Source organism: Python bivittatus, unplaced genomic scaffold, assembly GCF_059951505.1.
Source record: "Python bivittatus isolate LINGU-HERP-01145 unplaced genomic scaffold, Pbiv_v1 ctg000480_np1212, whole genome shotgun sequence".
In the NCBI taxonomy this organism is placed as follows: domain Eukaryota; kingdom Metazoa; phylum Chordata; class Lepidosauria; order Squamata; family Pythonidae; genus Python; species Python bivittatus.
The window spans coordinates 2,994,243-3,017,312 of NW_028277075.1; the positions used below are offsets into that span (position 1 = coordinate 2,994,243).

The following is a 23,070-nucleotide window of genomic DNA, read 5'->3' on the forward strand; positions in this document are numbered from 1 at the left end:
GGAAAACAGGCTAGCCGTTGACCGAAGTCCCCTCAAGGAAGGAGCAAGACCCATCCCGCTGACGTCCTGGCAGCCTTCGGGAGAACTAGAAGGCGAGCGCGGGCAGGCGCCAAGGTGAAGGGACTGCGCAGCCGCGGTGGGGAGAAGGGGGAAGGATTGACGTTGCGGGAGAAGCGCCCGCGGGGTTCGGGAGGACGAAGACGCAGCGAAGTCGCCGCGCGCAGCTCCGCGGCGAGGACGGGCGGGGATTTCGCCTAGCTTGTCCTGCAGTTCTGCCTCCGTCGCGCCGGGGTGGCTGTCGAGCCCAGCAGGTGGCTAATACAGTAGTCGGACGGTGGGGGCCGTACTGCCGCCGCGCAGCCATGTCTAGCGGCGACAACAGCAGAGGCGCTGCCGGGAGGAGCGCGGCTCAGCGCGGTGCGCGACGCTTTCTGTGAGGCGGACGGATTGGCGGCGGTGGCGGCGGCCGCATGAGACGATTCCATGTTGGCGGCTCAGGATTAAGCGGAGGAAGACCCGAATCCTGGCGCAGAGGGCCGACTGAACTCTCCAACCCTCCCTCCATCCCTTGGGGCACCGGCGGGAAGGATCCGATCTCCAGTGGGGAACGGAGCGGCATGGCTGACCGAAGCCCCCCGAATTGCCACTTGAGGCTGGAATGGGTTTATGGCTACCGAGGTCACCAATGCCGCAACAACCTTTACTACACGGCCGCCAAAGAAATCGTTTATTTTGTGGCGGGGGTTGGAGTGGTCTATAGTCCCCGGGAGCACCGGCAGAAATTCTACCTGGGGCACCAGGACGACATCATCAGGTAGGATGCCCCTTCTCCTCCCTAGCCTACTCCCTTGTTTCTGTTCCAACCCTTCCTTAAGAGCCGTCCTTGCAGGAATTACTACAGGACAATCAGCGGGCGCCCTCCGTAGGGCACTGAGTCCCCGTTTGATTTCTTTCCCTGGAAGCGCTGCATTAGCTGGGATTCTCCGTGGCAATATTATCTCTCTCCTCTCCTTCTTTTATGGGACTTCTGTTTATCTGTTTATTTGTTATCATAATTCCAAATATTAACATTTAGCATTTGTTCATTGCAGTTCCTCTCTTTTTCTCAGATCTACTGAAATAATCTGGTGGAAAAATCTTCAGTTTATTTATAATTAAACTGTTAGCAGATGTGATCTCCTTTTCTTGAGAATACGGTAGAGGTTTGAATCCACTTACTTTTGGCTGGTATAATGCATACAACCAGAATTTACATAATGTATACTGCATCACTTATTTCAATTCATATTCCACCCCTTTTTAGCCTTTTCCCTCTGTTGAGTTTAACTGCTTTGAATTAGGAGACAACTACAGTATTCTTGCATGAAATCCACAGTTTCCTTTGTCAGTTGTTATCCTGCCTCTACTGCCTGTGTTTCCAGTCAGTAACAATAATTGACTTTCCTCCAAGGTACAGGGTTATAAGCCTAACAGATTTTACGCAGCATGAGCCTGCCCTTGGATGGTATTGGAATAAGTACTACTTTAACACTGGTATGGCTGAGAATGATTTAAACCCATCTCTCTTGGCTTGGGACAAGATAAGATCTATGTCATGCGGACATGGCAGAAGAAAAAAGTTGACAGGGTGTGTTGATGCCACGGCCAGGTTCAAGTGGGGAAAGGTCTTCAATTTCTTTTTTAAAAAACATGCCAGTCATCAGTGATCTGTATGTTGCACTTGTTAAGATCAACCGAAGGTGCTCTTCTAATGTACCAACATGTTGTTTTCTTGCTTCTTGAATATTGTCAAAGACAGCTTGAAAGACATTCTTAGAGTGCTGCTTGTTTTCCTTCCGCTGTCTTATGAAATTGTCTCCAATTGAGCAGTTTCAGCAGTGTAAGTTTTGAAGCATTGTAATCCTTATGACTGTCTGACTGGAGATAGTATTTACCTTGTCCTGAACATGTGTATTTTTCTATTCCTGCCGAGTATGCTGTTTCAGTTCAAATAATATCTTTCTAGTTTTATTCCCTTTCATTGATTAATAAACAAATGTGACAGACATGTACCACTAATTTTTTTTTTCTCTATCCTGGGCAATGAATTTTTGTGATTCCTCACATTAATTCAAATCAGTAAACTTGCAGAAGTTTACTGTTGATGTATTATGTAACTGTGACCCATTTTTTCAAGCTTTTGAATATTGTCTTGTGCCATTAGTGTTGTATTATATGAATGAATAGAATTACACTTTTATATAACTAATATTGGCAGTAGTAGCATAACATTGGCAGAGTCTTGGAAAATAAAATTAAAAACATTGTGTTTGGAATCTGTTTTCACTTAGGATTTAATGAAACTGTGTATTACATTTGAATATATACGTACAACTTCCCAAGTAGAAATTAAATATTACTTCTTACAGGATTCTGAATTTCTGATGGTCTTATATTTCCCCTTAAACATTAAGCTTCCAATGTCTGACACGTGCTTTATTAAAGCTCAGAATAAATGCTTTAAACTCTTCATAAACTTTCTGAGAACTATCAGTAAGAATAGGGAATATTTTAAGGGTGTTAATTCTGAGGTATGATTTCAAACAAATATTTCATTTTTATTGTGTTCACTCATATTTTAGTTCCTATTTCCATATAAATCAACAGTATATTTTCACTGGAGTGTACCATTAACTGAAGCATCAGTGTCAAAACAGATATTATTGCTGTATTTTCAACAAAATATTCTCTATAGTATTATATACTATACATTTATTGCTATAAACATAACTGTAGTGTTGTTTTTCATACTAAGCACATATCATGGAATTAGTTGCTCATATATTCCAGCATTAATATGTATTTCCTTGAACTTCTACCCTGTTTTTAAGCCTGATATTTCTCTCATGTGCACAAATCAGTAAGCACATATTGTGGGTCTCTGTGACTTTCTATAGAGTAAGAAAATAATCCAGCAGCTAGGTAATGTCAAATTTATTTAAAAACAAACACACCTTTCTATCTCATAAGGCTATAAAGACACATTTGTAATCAACATGTCTAGTGAAACCTCATAAGCCAGGGAAGGACTCAGGAAGATGTTCAGTGGTGGGATCTGAGTATCCTCCTTAGCTTCACGTACTGAAAAAAGCATTTCTTTATAAACAAATGTGTTCTGTTCAGTAGCTGAGATTTCAGCCTTGTTGCAGCTGCATGGCCCAGGCACTCACCTTGCTGAAGGAACAGAAGCAAATTCCATGGACAGCAGAGGAGCTGTCCAGCATAAAATGATACTATCCAGTGTAGAAGAAAAGCAAGTCAGAGTTCCTATCAACATGGGAGCTGTCCAGCCTTTTTTTTAGATATTGGGTGGAGAGGTAGGTGAGAAGAATTATCACAGTTATAACTTATGGTTGGATTCAGAAAGTTTCATGATCAGGCCTCTGCAGAGAGTCCTCCAGATTTGCTTTCCTTAGCAAATAGCAACAGCAGCATGTATTGTTGTTGTTTAGTCGTTAAGTCGTGTCCGACTCTTCGTGACCCCATGAACCATATTGCGCCAGGCCTTCCTGTCCTTCACTGCCTCCCTGAGTTTGCTCAGTTTCATGCTCATTGCTTCAGTGATGCTATCTAACCATCTCATCCTCTGCCGTCCTCTTCTCCTTTTGCCTTCAATCTTTCCCAGCATCAGGGTCTTCTCCAAAGAGATCTCTCTTCGCATTAGGTGGCCAAAGTATCTGAGCTTGAGCTTCATTATCGATCCTTCCAATGAGCAATCAGGGTTGATTTCCTTTAAGATTGACTGGTTTGACCTCCTAGCAGTCCAGGGGACTCTCAAGAGTCTTCTCCAGCACCACAGTTCAAAGGCATCAATTCTTCGGCGCTTGGCGAATATTTAAAATGAAAATCCTAAGGCATATCTTATATCACTAAAACATCAATGTTAGGGTGGAAAAATGCTGAAAACAGTAATAGGCCACTAGATTATTTTGTATCATTACAATATTTACTTGCCTCTACAGTATTCTAATACCACAATATTACGTTACTGTACATTATTTTTGTGTAGTTACAAAATTTAATTTTGTAATTTACAAATTATATACTATACATTTTACATTATTTGTAATGTAAAGTAATTTGTCAGGAATTAGATTTTAAAAAATCAAAGATCAATAATTTTTAGCTCACTATACATTGTTTTTTTCCTGATATTTATGATAGAAAAAGAATAAATGATGAATGGATAATTATTCATAGTCATTCAAGTCTGGAATGTAGTTGAAAGATTCTAGGTTCTAGTAGAAACATGTCTTGTAACTTCTAGCTCTCTGGAAATCTTTGTTAGTTAGCATGTGAAAATGAATTAAAGAATACATGGAGCTTTGAGATAACTAGTTTAAAACATCAATATAATTCTGTAGTACCCATTTTTGTCTGTATCTGATTTCCTGGATTTTTCTCTGTAAAATTTTCTCAGTTTATTTGCTCAGCTACAGTAAAGCATGTGTGTATAGATACTTTTCTCTTCAGATGGGATTGTAGGAAGCTGCCTTATACAGAATAAGGCCACTGATTTATTAGGTCACCATAGTCAATGCTGTCTGGCATTAGCTGTTCAAGATTTCTCTCCAAGTTCTCTCCCAGGCTTATTTGGAGATGCTGAGATTGAACCAGATTTCTTTGTATGTACTCTACTATGAAATTGCTGCTGAAAACAGGGCATCCTGTTTCCTCTATTTCCTGTTGAAAATGATGTGATTGTTTTATTTTATATCAAATTCTTTTATTTTAAAATATTCACAATGAATTAAAATAAAAAAAGCTTTAAAATATGTAACCTGTTTAGAGTACTATGCCAAAACAACAGGTTGAAGAGCTGAAGTTGGCAGAAAATAATAATTTAGCCTTTATACTTTACATGTAGCTAAATTAATGGGATAATTAAGTTACAGCAAATTATTCACCTTATTTTGAAAATCAACCATATTTTTGCTGCTAAACAATCAATGGGCTCCAGACACAGTGACACTTAGAATAAATACACTGAGGTCAATACAACACATTTTGCAGCTTGATATTTATTAAATGAAACAGACTACTGCATCTTCCTAAATTAGCAGTAACACATTTTTACAGATGGTACAATGTGAATGCATAATAGGGAAAAAGAAAGCTGGCTTCAGCTGATCACACCATTGGTTTCTGATCCTTAAAAACTAATTTCACCAGGAGTTCTCAACCTTTTTGGTTCTTGAACACATTTCAAAATTTGAGAAACTGTCATGGATACCATCTGTATAATGGTCATGAAGTCCTCCCTAGTCACAAACATATCCCTTTCTCAAGAAACTGAGGTTAGTCAGAGCTTTCAAACTACTTTCTTGATTTAGTAAAGCATTGAAAAATATCATTCCCCCAAAATACCTCCAAAACCTAGTGGTGCTCAGAGGAGAGGGAGGACAGAAGCTTGCTTGATTTATCTATGATATGGGACTGCTTCCAATACCACTTTGTTTAGGTGGTCAGTTGGCAAATTAAGACTCCCTTTTTAGTATGTGAGAGCAGGTTATGGCTTGCCTCTTCTGGATATAGCGGGGAAGCCTTTAAATGGCTCCCTTTCTCTGAAGAGAAGATCAGTCATTTTTCAAAGTAGACTGTTCCTCTCAGTGTCAGGGAAGTGGACTGTTACCAGCTCTCCAGTGGGATCAGCAGGTCATATTGGCTTCTCATATTGGCAATGCTGCTACATTCTCAACAAGTTTCAGAGTGGTTTTCAAGGGCAGCCTCATATTATTGTGGTATGGGAAACTTGACTGGGGAAGCCATGCCTCTTTTTCAGTATATCTTTCATTACTTGATTGGCTGCATTTAAGGCTGTTCTCTAGACTCTGACACCAAGATCTATTCTAGGAAATAGAAAGTTCTTGAGAACATTCTTCTTTTGGCAGAGGTCCACAGTGACATGTCAGTCTTTCAGCATCTCATGTGGATAATTTGGATGGGACTTCCAGATATCTGGCAGATCTGTAATCATATTGTTACCAGTGTTATTATGAACTGAACATACATAACTGTTTGAGTCTCACGCACATATGCTATGTAGTACTTTGAAATGAAAAAACATATTTAGAGCACACGTGGCAGCAGTTTCTTCAAACATGCCCATTCCCATGGTGAATGAGTGAAGCTTCTAGCTCTGAAAGTAAATAATAAAAGTTGTAAATCCAAATTTGTTTCTATATGTCCTGAGTCTCTGGATAATTAAGAATAACAAGTAGTAGCACTGAAGATGTTAGAAAACCATATTATAGAACCTCATGTGACATGTCTAGAAGCCCAAGTGTTAATAAATCCATGCACCCTTGAAATGGGTTATTTGTTCTCCTTGGATTATATGGATTATGAAAAATATTGGTTTTTTAAAATATTAATTTCCAAGTAATGGCTTTCTTTCTTCCATGCTTCTGTCTTGTGCCAATTTACCATTTGAAAAGTATTCTTAAAAGTAATTCCTTTGAGACACTGCAGCTAGAATGTTGTTCGTAACAAGGTTCATAGCAGCATGTTACACTGAAGGTTCAAAATAATTATAATTTCAGGTATGTTTAAGACATGCAGTGAAATTCAGACCACAGATGACCTGTTCCAGAAGTTACTAACTTTTGCCTGTGCTTCTTTTTTTCAAGCCTTGCTTTACATCCTGAACGAGTGTTAGTAGCAACAGGTCAAGTTGGGAAAGAACCATATATCTGTGTTTGGGACACCTACACTGTTCAGACAGTATCGGTAATGAAAGATGCTCATACACATGGTATAGCTTGCTTGGCATTTGATGTAGATGGTCAGGTATGTATATTTATTAAATATTCTGTTTAATTTCTGCATAATTTGTTGTAAATTCTACTGTATAGACTAGCTTTGGATGATAAATTGAGATATTTAATTTTTTAAATAAATATATAGAAACATTGGTAAACATGCTGAGAAAATTAAGGCACATTTACATAGTTAAAACTGGTCTATCATTCTAATAATTGGACAGCATTATGTAGCACTTTGCTGTGTAAATTTAGCTTTTGTGTAAGAGTGAAATTCTGAATTTCACAATCAGCTTCATAATTCTATAGAAAAATCTAAGCACCTAAAGTTGTCCTGAGGCTTCTAAAGGAAGACAGATCATGACAGTCTCTAGTCAATGCAATCTAACTGTAAAAGAAACTTATTTTTTGGACTGCAAATCCTGCACTCGTTCATATGTACGTGATACCTTGTTTCACAGGATGTCCTTATTAATAAATCAAACCAAACTCTCACTTTTCCCTCCCAAAAGCCACATACAAATATTTTTATTTGTCTGTATACCATGCATAGTTATTTGTGGTCCATAACAGATTTAAGAAAATAACATTTGATTTGAAATATATTTTCCTGTTTGGCCATCTGGATTCAGTTTAGGCAAACATCATGATTCTCCACCAATATAGTCTATACTGTAGTTTCAAAATGTTACTTTTAAAAGGCAATGTTTATTTTAAACAAATTGTTGAAACATACATAGTTTTTCATCTACAATTTCTGTCACTCCCACATGGCAGTAGATATGAGGACAACTACCAGTTATTTCCTATATTAAATATATTACATACAGCTCTGCAGAAGACATGTCTATCTACTGGCTTTACTCTGAAATTCTATGAATTTCATCACATTCCTTTAAATGTAAAATTGAAGAACAAGGTTAGGACACTTAAAATGCTAAAGCAAAGGGGGTTCTATGACTCTGTCAGGTTCTGTCAGGCCTAGCCCAAGGAACTCCAAGAGACCATGTAAATTCAGTCCAGCAATGTTTGTTAGCTACAATCTCTAGCAAGAATCTTTCCAGACTGAAACCCCAGTTCCCAAGTAATGCCAGCCACCACATTGTGAATTCCTCAGGGAGTTGCCAGTCTCATCCTCTTATCTCTCCCTCACGCCTCAGGAGATGAAAGAAAATGTTTTCCTCCCTGAGTCTGGCCTTCATAATTCCATTCCATCACAGGTTCAGCCCAAAGAACTCCACAAGACAGTACAGATACAGTTCTATTGCATTTATTAGCTTTGACCTACAAGACAGAATCTCACCAGACTGAATCTAAACTTCCCAAGCCAGCAAGCAAACATTGCAAATTCCATAGGGTGGTGCCAGTCTCATCCTCTTCACCTTCCCACGCTCACTCTGGGGGGTAAGGAAATGCTTATTTCCCTGAGCGCGGCCTTCACCAAACCGTTCCATCACAGACTCCATCATTTCTGTCATTAGTCACGATGGTACTGTTTACATTGTAAGATGTGGATATAATAAGAGGCATTGAAACTTCCCCAAAACTTTTCTATTGTGGTAATTTTATGGCTAAATTCTGAACTTATTAGTTTATGGTTTTTAATTTTTCAGTCAGCTATTGTCAGCTATTTGAACAAGTAAAATATGTCTAAAGGAACACATATTATTCATTAAAATTACTATTCCAGAACAAAACAGTTTTGTTGAGACGTATTTTTATCTATCTTCTTGAGAGATTACCCATTCACAGTTTTCTTCTTTGCTTTTTTTACTTTCTTTAGATTTCCCAATAGGCTCCTCTTTTTATAATGCATTTTACTTTTACTGTCCTTTCTTCTCTGGTGTAAACTGTTTCATTGCCTTTTAACCAGCACGTCCACAAGGAAGGTCAATAATGTCAAAATGTGGGTGTGATGGCAAACAAGGCTCTGCTGTTTTTTAACAGGCATCCCACATTGTTTTCTATGTGATGGCATAAAAATATGCTTAATAACCAAATAAAAAGAGGTGGGGCTTTGATCACCCAACTGTACTCACCATTTTGTTGACCCCTCCCCCAGGATGGTTCTACTTTTTATTGTGTTTAAAATAAATATGAATTTTATTTTATTTCAAATTCATATTTAAAATATGAATCATGGATTAACCACTGGTCTGATTAGATTACATCCCAGCTCGTTTTAGACTGTTAGAGGTCCCCTGATATGATTGTGAACTAAGATGAGAAACTCACTTTGAAAGTATATCCATCATTGATCACTAATAGAAATTATTCAAGGGCTTCCACTTTTTTTCAGTTCATCACAAATTGAATGATATTAATAGGAATAAGATTAGAAAAGGAAGTCTGCCAAATTCTAAACATATAGAAGCAGAGGTTTATGTTCTAGGTACTGTATCTTTACGTTTTGCTTTTTTATATAAAAAGGTAACATTTTTATTTCTTGGTGAAATTATATAAAATGTTTATACAAGATTATCCCTTCTCGTAGGATCCAGCTTTGCAAAGTTAATGTTAATAAGCTGAAAGGAGAAATGTGCAAGAATTTAAAAGATTAGTTTTATTCTGAGGATTTCCAGTCAGGGTTGCTTATGAGCTGGGAGTCCAAAAAGCCAAGGTGGTGGGTGTGCCCGCATTATCAAATTCCCACCCTTTTTTAAATGGATGTCATACCTTTTTGACTCCCCCATGACTGTCTTTGTTTCTAATAAAGGGCATTTATATCTGTTTTGCTTTTTTTGTCAGCAGCATTTATGAAAGTGACATACAGGATAAAGATGTCCTTTATGAATACATATCTAAAAGTTCAGAAAGATAGTAGTAGTGGTATCCTTCTGGTAGAAGTATGAAATCTTCAGCTTTGGGAGTAGAGTGTAGATGATTTGCTTCTTCCTTCTCCCATAGTTAGTTGTTTATTTATTTATTTTAGAGGTGGCAATTTGCATCTAAGTAGTATAAATCAGAGACATGTAATTTTCATTAATTAAACCTCCAATTAATTTCATTTTATAATTAAATCTATTTGGGAGGTATAATTAATGAAAAATATTTAAGAGACTCCCATGACATGCTAAATTGGTACCAAAATCATAGAATGTTTAATAGGGCATTTAGTGAAGATGCACGTGTAGCAAACAGAAAAGCAGAAGTTGAAGATTCAGCATTTTCCATGTTGACACACTATGCTGCAACCCTCTGCCCCCCAAGACAATCTACCAAAACTCTTTTAATATTGTTATTTCTAAAGAAAAGCTGGTAAAGAGCACTGAATTCTAGAACAATCCTATATCAACATTCCTCTCCTTGAACTTTATGATAGCACATCTTGGGTTAAACCATTCAAGCTGGAAGGATCAATGCTAAAACTACACCTTTCTCGACCTGGAGTTTTTCTTATATAAGGAGAGTTTGAAGAAAAATATATCAGTTTTTACAAACAAAGTTTGTTCCTAAAAAATTCAGTTTTTTTGACAGTTTGGCAAGATTCAAATCAGACTGGATTTCAGAAGAATTCTGCTTTTGATTTGGGTACCTCTTGAATCTATTTAAATCAACTGGATTTGGGTCAGGATTTAGTTGAATCCAAAGCGTACCTCTAGTTGAAAACTTTCTACAAAGCGTGTTTTCAAAAGCTGCAAAAGAGGGAACCTGATTTATCACTAACCATTATTAGAAGTATTGCCTTATAACTGCATTGAACCTTATAGTACAACTTCCTTTTTTCCCCTTCCTTTCCCTTTGTGCAGTGCTGAAGGCTATTCATCAGTCTCCCCATTAGAAAACAGGGCAGATGATTCTGAAGGGAACAGAAGCAATATAATTTTAATAAAGCTTCTCCATGTGATACTTTGGATTTCACTCTCTCTCTTCAGGAACACTGTAATATATTATTTACTTTTTTAAATGCTGTATCCTCAATATATCTATTCTTTTCCCTTATCTGAAACACTCAGAATGTATTATCATTTGAGTATTAATATTTTATTTTATTCTCCTTTGACGTTTTGGGAATTTTTAGCGCTTGCTTTCAGTTGGTTTGGATTCAAAAAATACAATCTGTGTCTGGGATTGGAGAAAAGGAAGAATGTTGTCCATGGCTCCTGGTCATACTGACAGAGTAGGTATAATTTTATTCAATTTCTGTGTATATTTTAAGAACCTTTTTCTGTGTCTGGTAAGTTAGATATAACCATTTCTGGCAGCACCATAAATAAGTGACAATACATACCTTTATACTTCTGATTCTGTATGAGGCTTTTACACATATTTGCTTAGGAGAAAATTACAACGAATTAAATGAGGTGGTTACTATTAGATTTATGTCTCATGTTTTTTGCAAAGAGCCTTGGTTGGCTTTCATGGTCACTTAAATTAACAAGCTTATCTGTTTGTATTATAAATCTACAAATATTTATGAAGTTTAAGAAAACTTTATTGGACAAAAATATTTCCAGTAAACCATTCTGTAAAGTTTAGGTTAGGAGATGTGGATATATTTCTGTAAATATATCTACTTTTCATTATAATTAAAAAGTCATTTTCGAGACCAACTTTTTTTTCCTCTGTCCCCTATCCAGATATTTGATATTTCTTGGGATTTGTACCAACCAAACAAACTTGTTAGCTGTGGTGTAAAACATATTAAGGTAAGAAAACATACATTTCAGTTCTGCTTGCAGAGATGCATGGATGCCTTACATTTTTGAGGGACATGTCCTCACAGTGTTACCACCGTTTCAACCCCAGCCTGCTGAGGCAATCTGAAATTGATTTTAGATATTCTGATGTGTAAGTGGACTTTTCCATTTTATCCTGACACATTTTACATCTTTTACTTTTCTAGATGCACTTGATTTTTTATTGTTTGGTGTTTTGAGTTGTACTGTAAGCTGCCCAGAGTCTTCTAGGAGTTGAATGGTCTCCACATATAATAATAAAAAATAAATAAAAGAAACTTTTTTTATGTGGATAATGTAGGACACCTCAGGGATGAACCTGGGGATGATGCAATCAGAGTCAGTGATATGCTTTAACTCCAGTTGGCCCAGCAGGTCTGCTGTGGAAATGTCCTTTCCCAGTCGCTGGACTTGCCATCTCCATGGGTACAGTATTTGGCACAATATTATTTAATCTGAAGTCTTATTGGACAGTGCAAGCAGTTCTACTCTTGGCAAAACAAAATAAAATTAATTGATAAAAGCTAAGTTATTTATGTACAACTGTTCTTTCTTTAACTGGGTTATACAACTGCTGCCAGCTGGAATCAACCCAATTAACTTGATTGTCCCAGAAGAAGCTGTTGGTAGTATCTCATTTCTATGAAGTGAGAGAGGGTGAAATGCAGAGGTAATTTTTTTATGTGGCAGTGCCTGCGGTTTGGAACAGCCTTCCAGCCGCGATCAGGAGGGCTCTCTCTGTGTGTTCATTTCAGAAGATGGAGCTCTTCCAAAAAGCTTTTGTGAACTGAGCAGCTGTCATCAAGGTTTTTTGTATTGTTGTTGGTCTTTGGTTTTCGTTGAATGATCATTATTTATTTATCGGTACACTATTAATATTTATTCTGGACATTTTTTGTTATGAACATTTGTTTGTTAATGACCTGGAGTCCTACCAGATTATAATGATTACTGGTCAAATGAATAAATATATAACTATTCATAACATTATATAGAAAATGCAATTCAATCCTCAGATTCAACACAGTACTTAATACAGCAGAAATCACAACAGAATCAAAGTTTTTCTGAATAAAGTAATCTTTGCTATCCATCCAAAATCAAGCAATGATTGAGCCTAGTATTAGGGCTTCAAGAAGCCATTTCAAATTTTGGATATCACAACTGGAAAAAAATGTTCTAGGATTACCCATCCAAGTGGATATCCTCCAAAGAATAATGGGTACTTCTTGGTCCCATTTAGTGAAATGTTGTTTTCATAGTCTTTTGATTTCAGTGGCTACTTCCTACTCAAATTTTACTTTCAATTGAGTTTAAAAGTAGTCAATTAAAAACAACAGATAGAAAAAATATGATCTAAATTGGCAATTTCTGTCAGAACTACTTGTGGACCTGTTGAAACTTTCACATTGCCTAAGTTCACACATCATGCTAAACTGAAACATACTTTATATGTTTGTGCCTCGGCATATTATAGAATCAGAAGGGATCTTAGAGGTCATCTAGTCCAACCTACTGCTCAGTGAAGAATTCTATAGAGTATTTCTGACAGATGCCCATCCAACCTTTGTTTGAAGACCTCCAAATAAGGAGAACTTCAGGTGGCAGCCTGTTCTACTGGGTGACAACTTGTACAGTCAGGAAGTTCCTTCTAGCATCTTGCCAGAACCTACCTCCTTGAAGTTTTAACTCATTCATTCTGATAGTGCTCTCTGGAGTAAGAGAGAGTCCTTTCCCTCTTTTATGTAACAGCCCTTAATTTGTTTAAAGACTGCTATCACATCTCCCTTTAGTTGTCTCTTAGATAGGCTAAACATACTCAGATTCTTTAACTATTATTCATAGAGCTTGGTTTCTGGACTCTTCACCTCTCACCAGTGTAACCTAATAATCCACTTATAGTGTAAACTTAGCCAACTGTGGTTTATTCAACAAAGTATGCTAAAGTAATCATTGGCTTAGTTTAATATGGGAAATAAGTCTTATAAGAAAAGAAAGAACATCTAACAAGGAAATGATAAGCGCTTGAGCTTTCATGACTAGGTTTGAATTCTTTAGGAAAGGACTCAGTTACCAGACCTGAAAGAGTTAATAAAATATATCATTGTCATCAAATCCTAGAAATACTTCCAAACTGCAAATATATTACAATCCATTCAGAGCAAGGTGAATGCTTGATTCAAGTGTATCAGAACACCCAAATAATAGTACTTTCATTACCTTGATCCTTATTTTAAGTTCCAGATGGGGAAGGAGCCATTTCAATTTTTTTCCTTTAGTGATACTCCAGTAAGGTAGCTGAGAAGCATACTATGGCTGATGATATGGAAAGCCCAAGAAAAATCAATGAAGTCCTCATGTCTATGTTATGGAAAATGTTATCTAGGTAATAAAAGTACTTTCACTTCCAAGAACTGAGTTTGGAAAAGTTCCAAACATACTATTGCAGAAATATTTTCCAGGTTTCACGTGTGAGTCATCAGTCTTTGTACTATGAGAGTTAAGAAAATGCTGCAATACCAGGAAGTTGGTCAAGAAGAAAAAGCAATGAAGTTTTACCTGGTGGCCTGAAAAATGTTTTCAAATGCTTCACTTTCCTAGAAATGCAAGGGAGAATTAACTTAACAGCTGTTGGAATATTTAAGATGTGTATCATTTGGGCAAAAATTCTTTTCAGGGTATGTAATCAAACATAGCATGTTAGATGAGCAGGATATCTAGAAGCAGGGAAGCAACAGTTCAGTTACATAACTTGTCTTGAAAACTAAGCACTAAAGGCTATAATTGAGGTTAGGAAGGATCATTGACCAGGTCTGAATTGTAGTCAGCCATAAATATATTCCACTTAGTTAGTTACTTCTGATCATTAACTCTCTTTGGTTCTTCCTAATGGTGGCAATCAAGATACCAAGTAGTAATGAGTGGTTAATGTTGTAGGCTAGAGTTAATAAGGATGCAGCCTTAGCTATTCTTTTATATCAAAGACAAGCTGTGGTCATAGAGATTTATTGTGGGTGGTGTTTCCTGTCCTCTCCCTTACTGAAACAGACCACTGCATGATTTGGAAAATGTCATTGTGTATGGGAAGGAAAGGAAGTACTTGCCATGTCAGATCTTAAGCACCTTGCAATGGGAATATGGATTATATTTTCCTCCTAGTTGGAGTGATCTGCTACTCACTTCATTTCCATGAATATCATCAGAAAAAAGGCAGGCAGCTGACTTTCAGATAATAGTCATACTACTTATACAAACTTCTTTCTATTAATTTTCTTTTCTATCTATGCATTTCCCTTTCCGTAGGCAAAGATGCAACCAGTAGCTTTTCAGCAACCTTCACTGGAAGCTTTGGAATGTGTCCATAGGCATCTGATTATTATTGACACTACATATGAAAGTTGTAATTTTAGGCCTTAGTTTTATTGTATTTTAATTTATTTTAGAACATATTACAAAATTTATTAAAATCATTTAATATTTTTAATAGAAGCTTAGTATCTCAATTTTTTAAAAAGGTCTAATTAAAAACTTTTAAAATGTTATTTTATATCAATTTCTTTTGAAAAATCATTTTTTATTTCCTTCAGATCATAGAAGTGAATGGAGCACTCAGCCTTTGCTTAGTCCAAAGGAGTCATTTCATAATGCAGCTGTATATTATTTTAAAGGCCAGATTCAAACCTTTTTATTAAGACAAACACTTGCAGTTTACTCTGCCATTCTGTTCCCATTAATTGGATAATTAACTCAACTGGGTTCAGTGGGTTTACTTTTGCTCTTGCATAAGATTGTAATGTCAGTCTTATAAAGGTTTCTGATAAAATGTTACTGCTAACAAAGTTTTAGAGAGCACTTTGCCTATGATAAACTTTATTGTAGGCTTGTGCAATTTTTAAATTAATTTCCTTAACCTTTTTAGCTGTACTGAGTTTCTGAAAGTAAAATGAAAAACAGGACAATTTGTTATGTCTCGCTACACTGAGAAGGCTAAGTATATGTTTTCTATCTCATTTTGTTATTTAAATATGTGGATAGTAGGATGAAGTATATAATTTTGCTTAATTGTATACAATTAGCTTAATTGCTATCACTCTTTCATTCATATAAATATATAAAAATACTGTTTCTGTGCTCAGAGTTCTGTCAAAGCCTATTCATTTTATAAAATGTATTAATTTTAGGTATAACTTTTTTTTTAAAATGTTCTGTTAAAAAAAATTCTTGAATCTAACCTGAACATCATTCCTTTCTACTTTGAGACATAGGGGTGGAAGCAATCATGGACCAAAGTCATTTGGATCTTACACAATTGTAGATATGAGTTCATAGTCATAAACCTAAGTAATATAAGGAATTGGTTGATTTAAACAGTTTTAATAATCCATTCCCATTCACTCTTACATACCATGCCTCAACAAGGTTGATCAGCTGCACAGGCTTCTGAAACTTGAGTGGAGGGAGGACATGCAGAAATGCTAACAGCCAGACAGACAGCAGCTGGTATTAAACTTTTCATCTCCCAGCTGAGGACCATGAGACAGAGAAGGGAGAAAAGAAAGAAAGGAATATATGGAAACTCATCAGTGCACCTAAGCCTCAAGTCACAGAGCTAAGTCCAAGATTACATCAAGGCTACACATCTGCTCCTTCAAGGATTCAATTCCATCCAGACTAGTAGATCTACCCAATTTCTGAATCCATGAGATGCCAATCCACAGTTCCTCTGAATTATTCATTTATTGGCTTTCATGCAGCCCATTGCAGTTTTTAAAGACCTGTCCAATATCTGTACCGTATCAGGTGATATTGGCAGCCCCCAGTTTGAAACCCCTGATGCCCTTATTCAATAGCTTTAAAGAAGCTTCTATGCCCTCTTTGATATACAGAGCAAAACTATATCCTTCTCTGTCCTTCCCATATAGAATGTATGTCCAGAAAGGACCAGATTTCATTTATTTTCTTCCTTTCATCAAGTTTCCATTATATTGATACTTGTATAGTGAGATGGGTGGCATATATACATTTGAATAATAAATAAACAAGTTGATGTCCTTCTTTAAAATGAAGTATTTCAGACTTCCTTCTAATATGATGTGGAGATGTTTAGCATTTCCATAGCAAAACATATTCTTCAGATGTTCTAGCGTACATGTACCTTTTTCTGTGGCCTTTTGGGCTTTTTGATTAGTTCTCTTGTTTTATTGTATGCTTATAATTCTTTCTGTTCTGTCCTTTGGCTATTTTTGTCTGAATCAGATATTCTCCAGCTCATGTCAACTTTTTACATATTGCATGGCAAAGCTGTTGAACAAGCAACCTGATAAATCACCAGCAGCAGCATTCAAATACTGTAAATAAATCAATAAATACTCTAGATCAAAAAGCTAGTAACTCACATAAAAAATCAGGCCAATATTCATATATGAGGTTCAAGCAGATGAGATATCAAGCAGCTTCAGAGTTAAAAAGGCTCAGTCAAGGAACTAGGATATTAGTGAACAAGGTTAAGTCAAAAATGTAGCACAATCAGAAGTTCATGAGATACTATTTCCTGTACGGGCCACTGAGATTTATTTATTAGAGTGGCTTGGAGCTCACCTGTGGTCCAGGTGCTAGTTATTAACCCTTTCAAAAGAAACTCTTTACTTGAAGGGCACTGCTCCTTCATTTGTCATGGTCTGGGGAAGCTCCTTCCAATTTCAAAATATGGACTGAAGCTGGGCTTACATTTCCTAAGCCCCTATTTGTTTCTAAGGGAAGATGGGCTGCAGCATGTAGAGTGATTCATTCTTGACTTTTAAGAAACATACCTGCAGATGAGTAACAATGTCTCTAGTATAAAAGTTGTTCTGGAAGCAGAAACTATGTAAAGGCTGTATTAATGTTACTTATATTAATTTTGAATTATTTGCTCCAAGAGCCTAAATATTTTGTACTTTGTCTATCAGTATGATTTGCTCTGTACTTTCAGTTATACATGGTATGCTTCTTGCTAGAATGATTTAGATTTGAGGAGATCCACTGATACCAGTGGAATTTTTAATCCCATTATTTCAGTGGCTCATCCTGAAGTATGTGTAAGTCTGGATTTACCGTACTGAATGAAGAATAAATAATAGTGAATTCGGCAGTATTCTCTTTCAGAGAAATAGGCATAAGATTAAGTCCTGCATATCCTTTTATGTGGTCTGAGCAAATGGAAAATAAAAAATGTGAATGCCGTTTTACTAGAAATGTGTAGCTATTGTGATACAACTGTGTTTCCTGATTTCATCTCTCTCCTGTAATAATATAATACTATATTACTAATACTATTACTAATACTAATTAGTATTATTATATAGTATACTAATAATAGTATATACTAATAATAGTATTAATAATACTAATCATATAATAATATGATGTTATGACATATTATATAATATGTCATAACATCATCATACTTCCATATTTCCCTGTCTCCATATATAGAAAAAAAATGACATTGAAGTGCAATGGCATCATATTGTGAGCTTTTAGTTACTTAAATATATGACAGAGTGGAAGAAAAAGAAATCAGAATTTGGAGCTTTGTCTTGGCAGCCATCCATCTCAAAAGTTTGTGTCTTAGTGGCTTAAAATATCCAACATGAATAATGTTACTAAAGCAAATAATTTTTATGCTGCAGTTCTGGAGTCTCTGTGGAAATTCATTGACACCAAAGCGTGGTGTATTTGGTAAGACTGGTGATCTCCAAACTATTTTGTGCCTCGCCTGTGCAAGAGATGAAATAACATATTCTGGTGCACTTAATGGAGATATTTATGTATGGAAAGGAATCAACCTTATACGAAACATACAAGGGGCACATGCTGTAAGTATTATTTTGATATGACAACTTATTATTTTTTAAAAGATTTTTTAAAACAGGTGGGACAAACACAGATTTGTAAATGAATTGCAATGAAATTAATAATTACAAGACTCCAGGATTTTTAATAAATTTTGAATTAAAAGTTGAAGCTTCATTTGTTCAGTCTTATGAAATCGATGAAATTATGACAAGTTTTCAGTTGGCTTTTCAGTTTAATATTCAGTGGCTATTTGTCTGGAGTTGATGGCACTAATTGCACTGGGGCTAAAAAAAAGTATTTTGAGTTGCTCCAAGTTATGTTCTGAGTTTCTCAGTAGAGAAAAGATAGACAGATAAGAAGAAATTTAACTGCATTATTCTGAGTGCCAGCTCACTATTCCACTCCTCAGTCTGCAGAGTAAATATGCATTTTTAATGAATGTAATTGATTTAATGTATTTTCCAATTAGCCAATAACTGCTTACAAATATTGATAACTAACCAGTTTCTGTTCTCAGGGGTATAAATTGAAAAATACAACATATAGATCAAAAATAAAAAATGGAGGGAGGGAAGAGGATGAAAGAAGCAAGTTCAGCACCAGTTCTTAAACTTATAGTTCTTATGATTACCTGAAATTAAAATAGTTCCATCAACAAATGAAATGGCTGCTGGCTATTTGGGGAGATGCAGAATTCTTCTTCCTTTCTATAAGAGATACCCCATTATGAATCACATTTGTAGGGTGTCAAAAAGTTTTTAAAACATGGAGGAGGTATGATAGAATACAAAAAATCTGCATCAGTAAAGAGGCTTGCATTATTTCTAATTAGAATGCAGTACAGTTGCAGAAGTACGATCTTAGAATGTGATCACATACTTTAGCCTCCCAAACCAACAGACTCTTTTCATGGTTGTACTGATGTTTTCCAATCTTCTTCCTTTGTACTTTAGGATTTTTTTCCAGATTTACTATTTGACAGAATAATAATTCACCACCAATACCTGGCTCTTAATAGTCCTTTCACATACTGGCAAATGTTTCCCTATGCTGCGTTCTTTCCTCCAATATAAGATAAATTTTATCTACTGTTTTTACATTGGGTTCCAAAAGCCTAAAGGTGGTTCATTGATTAGGAAATGAATATCATTTGGCTTTTCACCACACTGTCAATTAACCTTTAGCCTAAGGAGGCTTGTGAGTCTGTAAGAAAGACATTTGATTCCTTTAATTACTTTGACCCATAAAGAAAGTATTCCTTTGTATATCACCTGCTGTAGCACCCAAGGGAAATTGTTTCCACTTTTCATTCCCTTATAGTTGGATAATAACTACATATGTGCTCGGTGTTTACATATTAGTTTGGCATCCTACAATATGTAGAGCACTATATTTAAAAAGTTTGTGTTTTCAAGTAGGTAAAAACAAACAAACATGAATATCTACATTGAAAGAGTTCATAAAAGTTGCCTTTTTTAAATCCTTTTAACTTGTTAACAACCCAGAGCTGCTTGGCAAGTGAGTGGCCATATAAATTGAATAAATAAATACTGTACATAGACTTAAAGAAGCATTTTACCTCTCATGTGGATTTGGATTTTTTTTTAATCATTTAGAATTAAATAACAGCATTTTTGCTTCTGTTGACTCCTTATGTAAAATCTCTTGCACACATAATTATAATAAAGCTGGATGAATATTTCATCTGCAAATTTAACATACAGTACAAAGAAAAAGTAACATGATCCATGAAAAGGAGAATATGACTATGGACAAGGTTCAAAACCTGATTCACAGGAGAAACAGTTTCCCTCCCCTCTTCTTGCACTGGACAAGCCAGAGGATGTTCCTCCTGCTAAAGAGATGGGACCTCTGCTTGCCAGTGATCCCCATTTTGCAGCCCATGCTGCACTGATTCTTCCAGTCTCCTTGTCAGAACTACAAGCTCCCCTGCCCCCTCATGAAGAGAAGAGAGGCTTGATGGCCAAACAGATGGCAGAGAAGGGAGAGCAGGAACTTGATGGTATCCCATCTTCCTCTCCACAAAGGGAGACATAATTACAACCATCCCATCATCAGCTAATGTGAAGCTACCACCTTTGCACAAATTATTCATCCAGCTCTGTTTCACAGTACAACAGCTTGACATCCAAGTGACCAGCATAAGGTCACCCACCAAACCTGGCTTGCTGGTTTGCATCCACCAGAGATCCTTGTTTTACTGACTTCTTCTCCTACCATGACGTATTGATTCAAGAAACATGGACCGCTGACAAACTGCACCTTAATGGATTTCATTCATTTTCAGTTGCATCAGAACCAGGGGTAAAGCACAGAAGAGCAAAAGGGGGCCTAGTCTCCACTACTCTATGTGCTGCATCAAGGCCCCTCCCCTCATTCAAGTCATATACCATGGCAGTGTTAATCCAGTTCAACATTGTGCTCTGTTGGTAATAAATGCTTATGTGTTCCCAGCATGTAGTAGACACAGAGCGCCAGTTGGATATAGCCAGGACCTCAAAGTTCATTGCCAGTGAATCCAACAGATACTCTGCCTCCCCTATGGCAGAAGTACCTAAACCTGAAGTACCTAAACACAGAAGAGCCTTTACTGTAGCATGATGTCATGCCTTCCCCTCAGCTGTCTTTGAAGGTTGATACAGGAAGATTCCTTACCCGCAGAGACAATGCCCCTGTGACTCTGGGCACACAGAAACAACAGAACATGTGCTTCTCCAGTGCCTGTACTACTGAGACATTCGTACTAGCCTCATCTTACCATTACTGCATAAATATCCAGGGTGCACAGGACAGTTTACACCACCCTTTCTTTCAGATATCAACCCTGCTATAACATAAAATGTTGCCAGGTTCTGTGCAGCAGTGTTCAAAATTCATCAGATGACCTGTGCTATAAACTAGATTTAATGAGCACCTAGTTCACCATATTAGAGTGCTCTGTAACTTGATAGATATAATCTTCCCCATACTAACCTTTCATGCTCCTCTGCACCCATCTAATGTTCCTGCCCCTTCTTTTAGAGTCTCACTTTTTATATATATGTTCAATTTTTAATTTGTATATCTTTTATATCTTCTAGTTTTTAATAGTTTTTTTAGATTTTTATTTTTACTCTTGTATCTTTTATGCTTGTTTAATGACTATACCCCACCTTCCTTGTCTATGACCGTAATACATTTTTTATTTGGTTTGATTTGATTTGAAAGTTCAAAATGTAATCCCGTTCATTTTTGCCAAAGGAAACTGAGAGGACATGCAAATATATTTAAGGAATTATGATACGGAGGCTGGAATGTTAAACATGGTATAAGAACAAATGCTTTTCAGTAGGAAATAAACTTTTGAGCGATCAAGTGCACCTTTTTAACTAATAAATGATCAGTTAATTGTTAAATTAATAATTTAACATACTCTAGTACACATTCCAAGAGAGTTTGATATTATATTATACTTCTTACATTTCTTTTTGGATGTATGGGTTGTCATAATTGTGGATTGTATGGGTTGTAAAGTGTGGATTGTTTAGATTTGAAATCATTCTAATTTTCTTGTGGATATGGTACAGTAGTACTTTCTGCAGTTTGTTTTTCTCTCAGGATTGCAGTGAACTGGTTTCTGAGTTGTCATGCATTTGATATGTTACTTGCATAGGATAGAACCCATTGGGACAGTTCCTTGATTGTCAAATTAGCCCTGATGTGCTGTGCAGTTCTCAATAAGGACATTTGTTGGTCAGCTTCTGAACAAGTTTGCAGAAAAGGACTGTCCTCTAACAGTATTTGTATATACTGTATGAGAGATAATTTGATTATACTAGTTTTCACTTAGGAATATCTATGTTACTAGTACATAAAGTGTCTACTCTCTGCATGTAAAGAACTCATGTAGTTATAATTAGCTGATCTGTAATTAATTTCTCTGTCTAGTTATTGTAATTACAGAAATTAAAAAAATATTTGAGGTACATTGATGCTAGAACAATTGACTTAAATGAAACACATATGGTAATCGAAAGTACTATTAGAAAGACAGATTTTGCATATTCTTATTTCAGTTTGCAGGTTAATCAAAAATCACGGAAAGCTGTCAGTGATGTTTTGCAATTGTGTAATGCAGTTGCATTCAAGGAAGGGTTTCCTAGAAATACAGAAATGCATAGAGTTATTTTCTGTTTTAAGATACAAAATCTCTTATTTGTGTAATTATCCTGAAGCATTATAAACAAAAAACATTTTAATTCATATGAATAATTATGGTGCTTGCCTTGAAGGAGACTCTACCTTTTAGAATCTATCTCTAATTAAATATGTGCTTTTTTCTCTGCTAGGCAGGAATTTTCAGCATGAATGCATGTGAAGAAGGCTTTGCCACTGGTGGCAGGGATGGCTGTATTCGCCTTTGGGATTTAAATTTTAAGCCCATTACTGCGATTGATCTCAGGGAAACAGACCAGGGGTATAAAGGTAAAAAAAACCCTGATTATTTTAATTACTTTACCTAAGAGATAATTTTTTTCAAGTGTGAAGTGGAAAAAAAATGTTCCTATAGGAGGATTGTGTTCCAAATGAGTAGCTTTCGAAGCTGGGGGTGGGCAGCAGAGTAGTGGTACTTTTTCATCAATAGGTAGTTCTGCTAGTTGTTCTTTGCACCTTGTTTGTGATAGAGGAATGGTTCCCAGCTCTTATCACAGTCAGTGCTGAATGTGAGTGTGGAACAATTAAAACCCATGTAT

The 23,070-nt window shown here is 36.3% G+C and overlaps 1 protein-coding gene across 1 annotated transcript in view; it reads left to right on the top strand.

Annotated features, from left to right (window-relative positions):
* The first annotated feature begins 220 nt into the window (after positions 1 to 220).
* Positions 221 to 23,070, top strand: part of EML5 (EMAP like 5) — a 103,065-nt gene continuing 80,215 nt past the window's right edge. The window contains exons 1-6 of the mRNA XM_088145252.1: positions 221 to 814; positions 6,669 to 6,828; positions 10,822 to 10,920; positions 11,381 to 11,449; positions 18,151 to 18,336; positions 22,666 to 22,801. Of these exons, the coding sequence (XP_088001378.1) occupies positions 471 to 814; positions 6,669 to 6,828; positions 10,822 to 10,920; positions 11,381 to 11,449; positions 18,151 to 18,336; positions 22,666 to 22,801 (994 nt within the window). The 5' untranslated portion in view covers positions 221 to 470. The remainder of the gene's footprint in view (positions 815 to 6,668; positions 6,829 to 10,821; positions 10,921 to 11,380; positions 11,450 to 18,150; positions 18,337 to 22,665; positions 22,802 to 23,070) is intronic.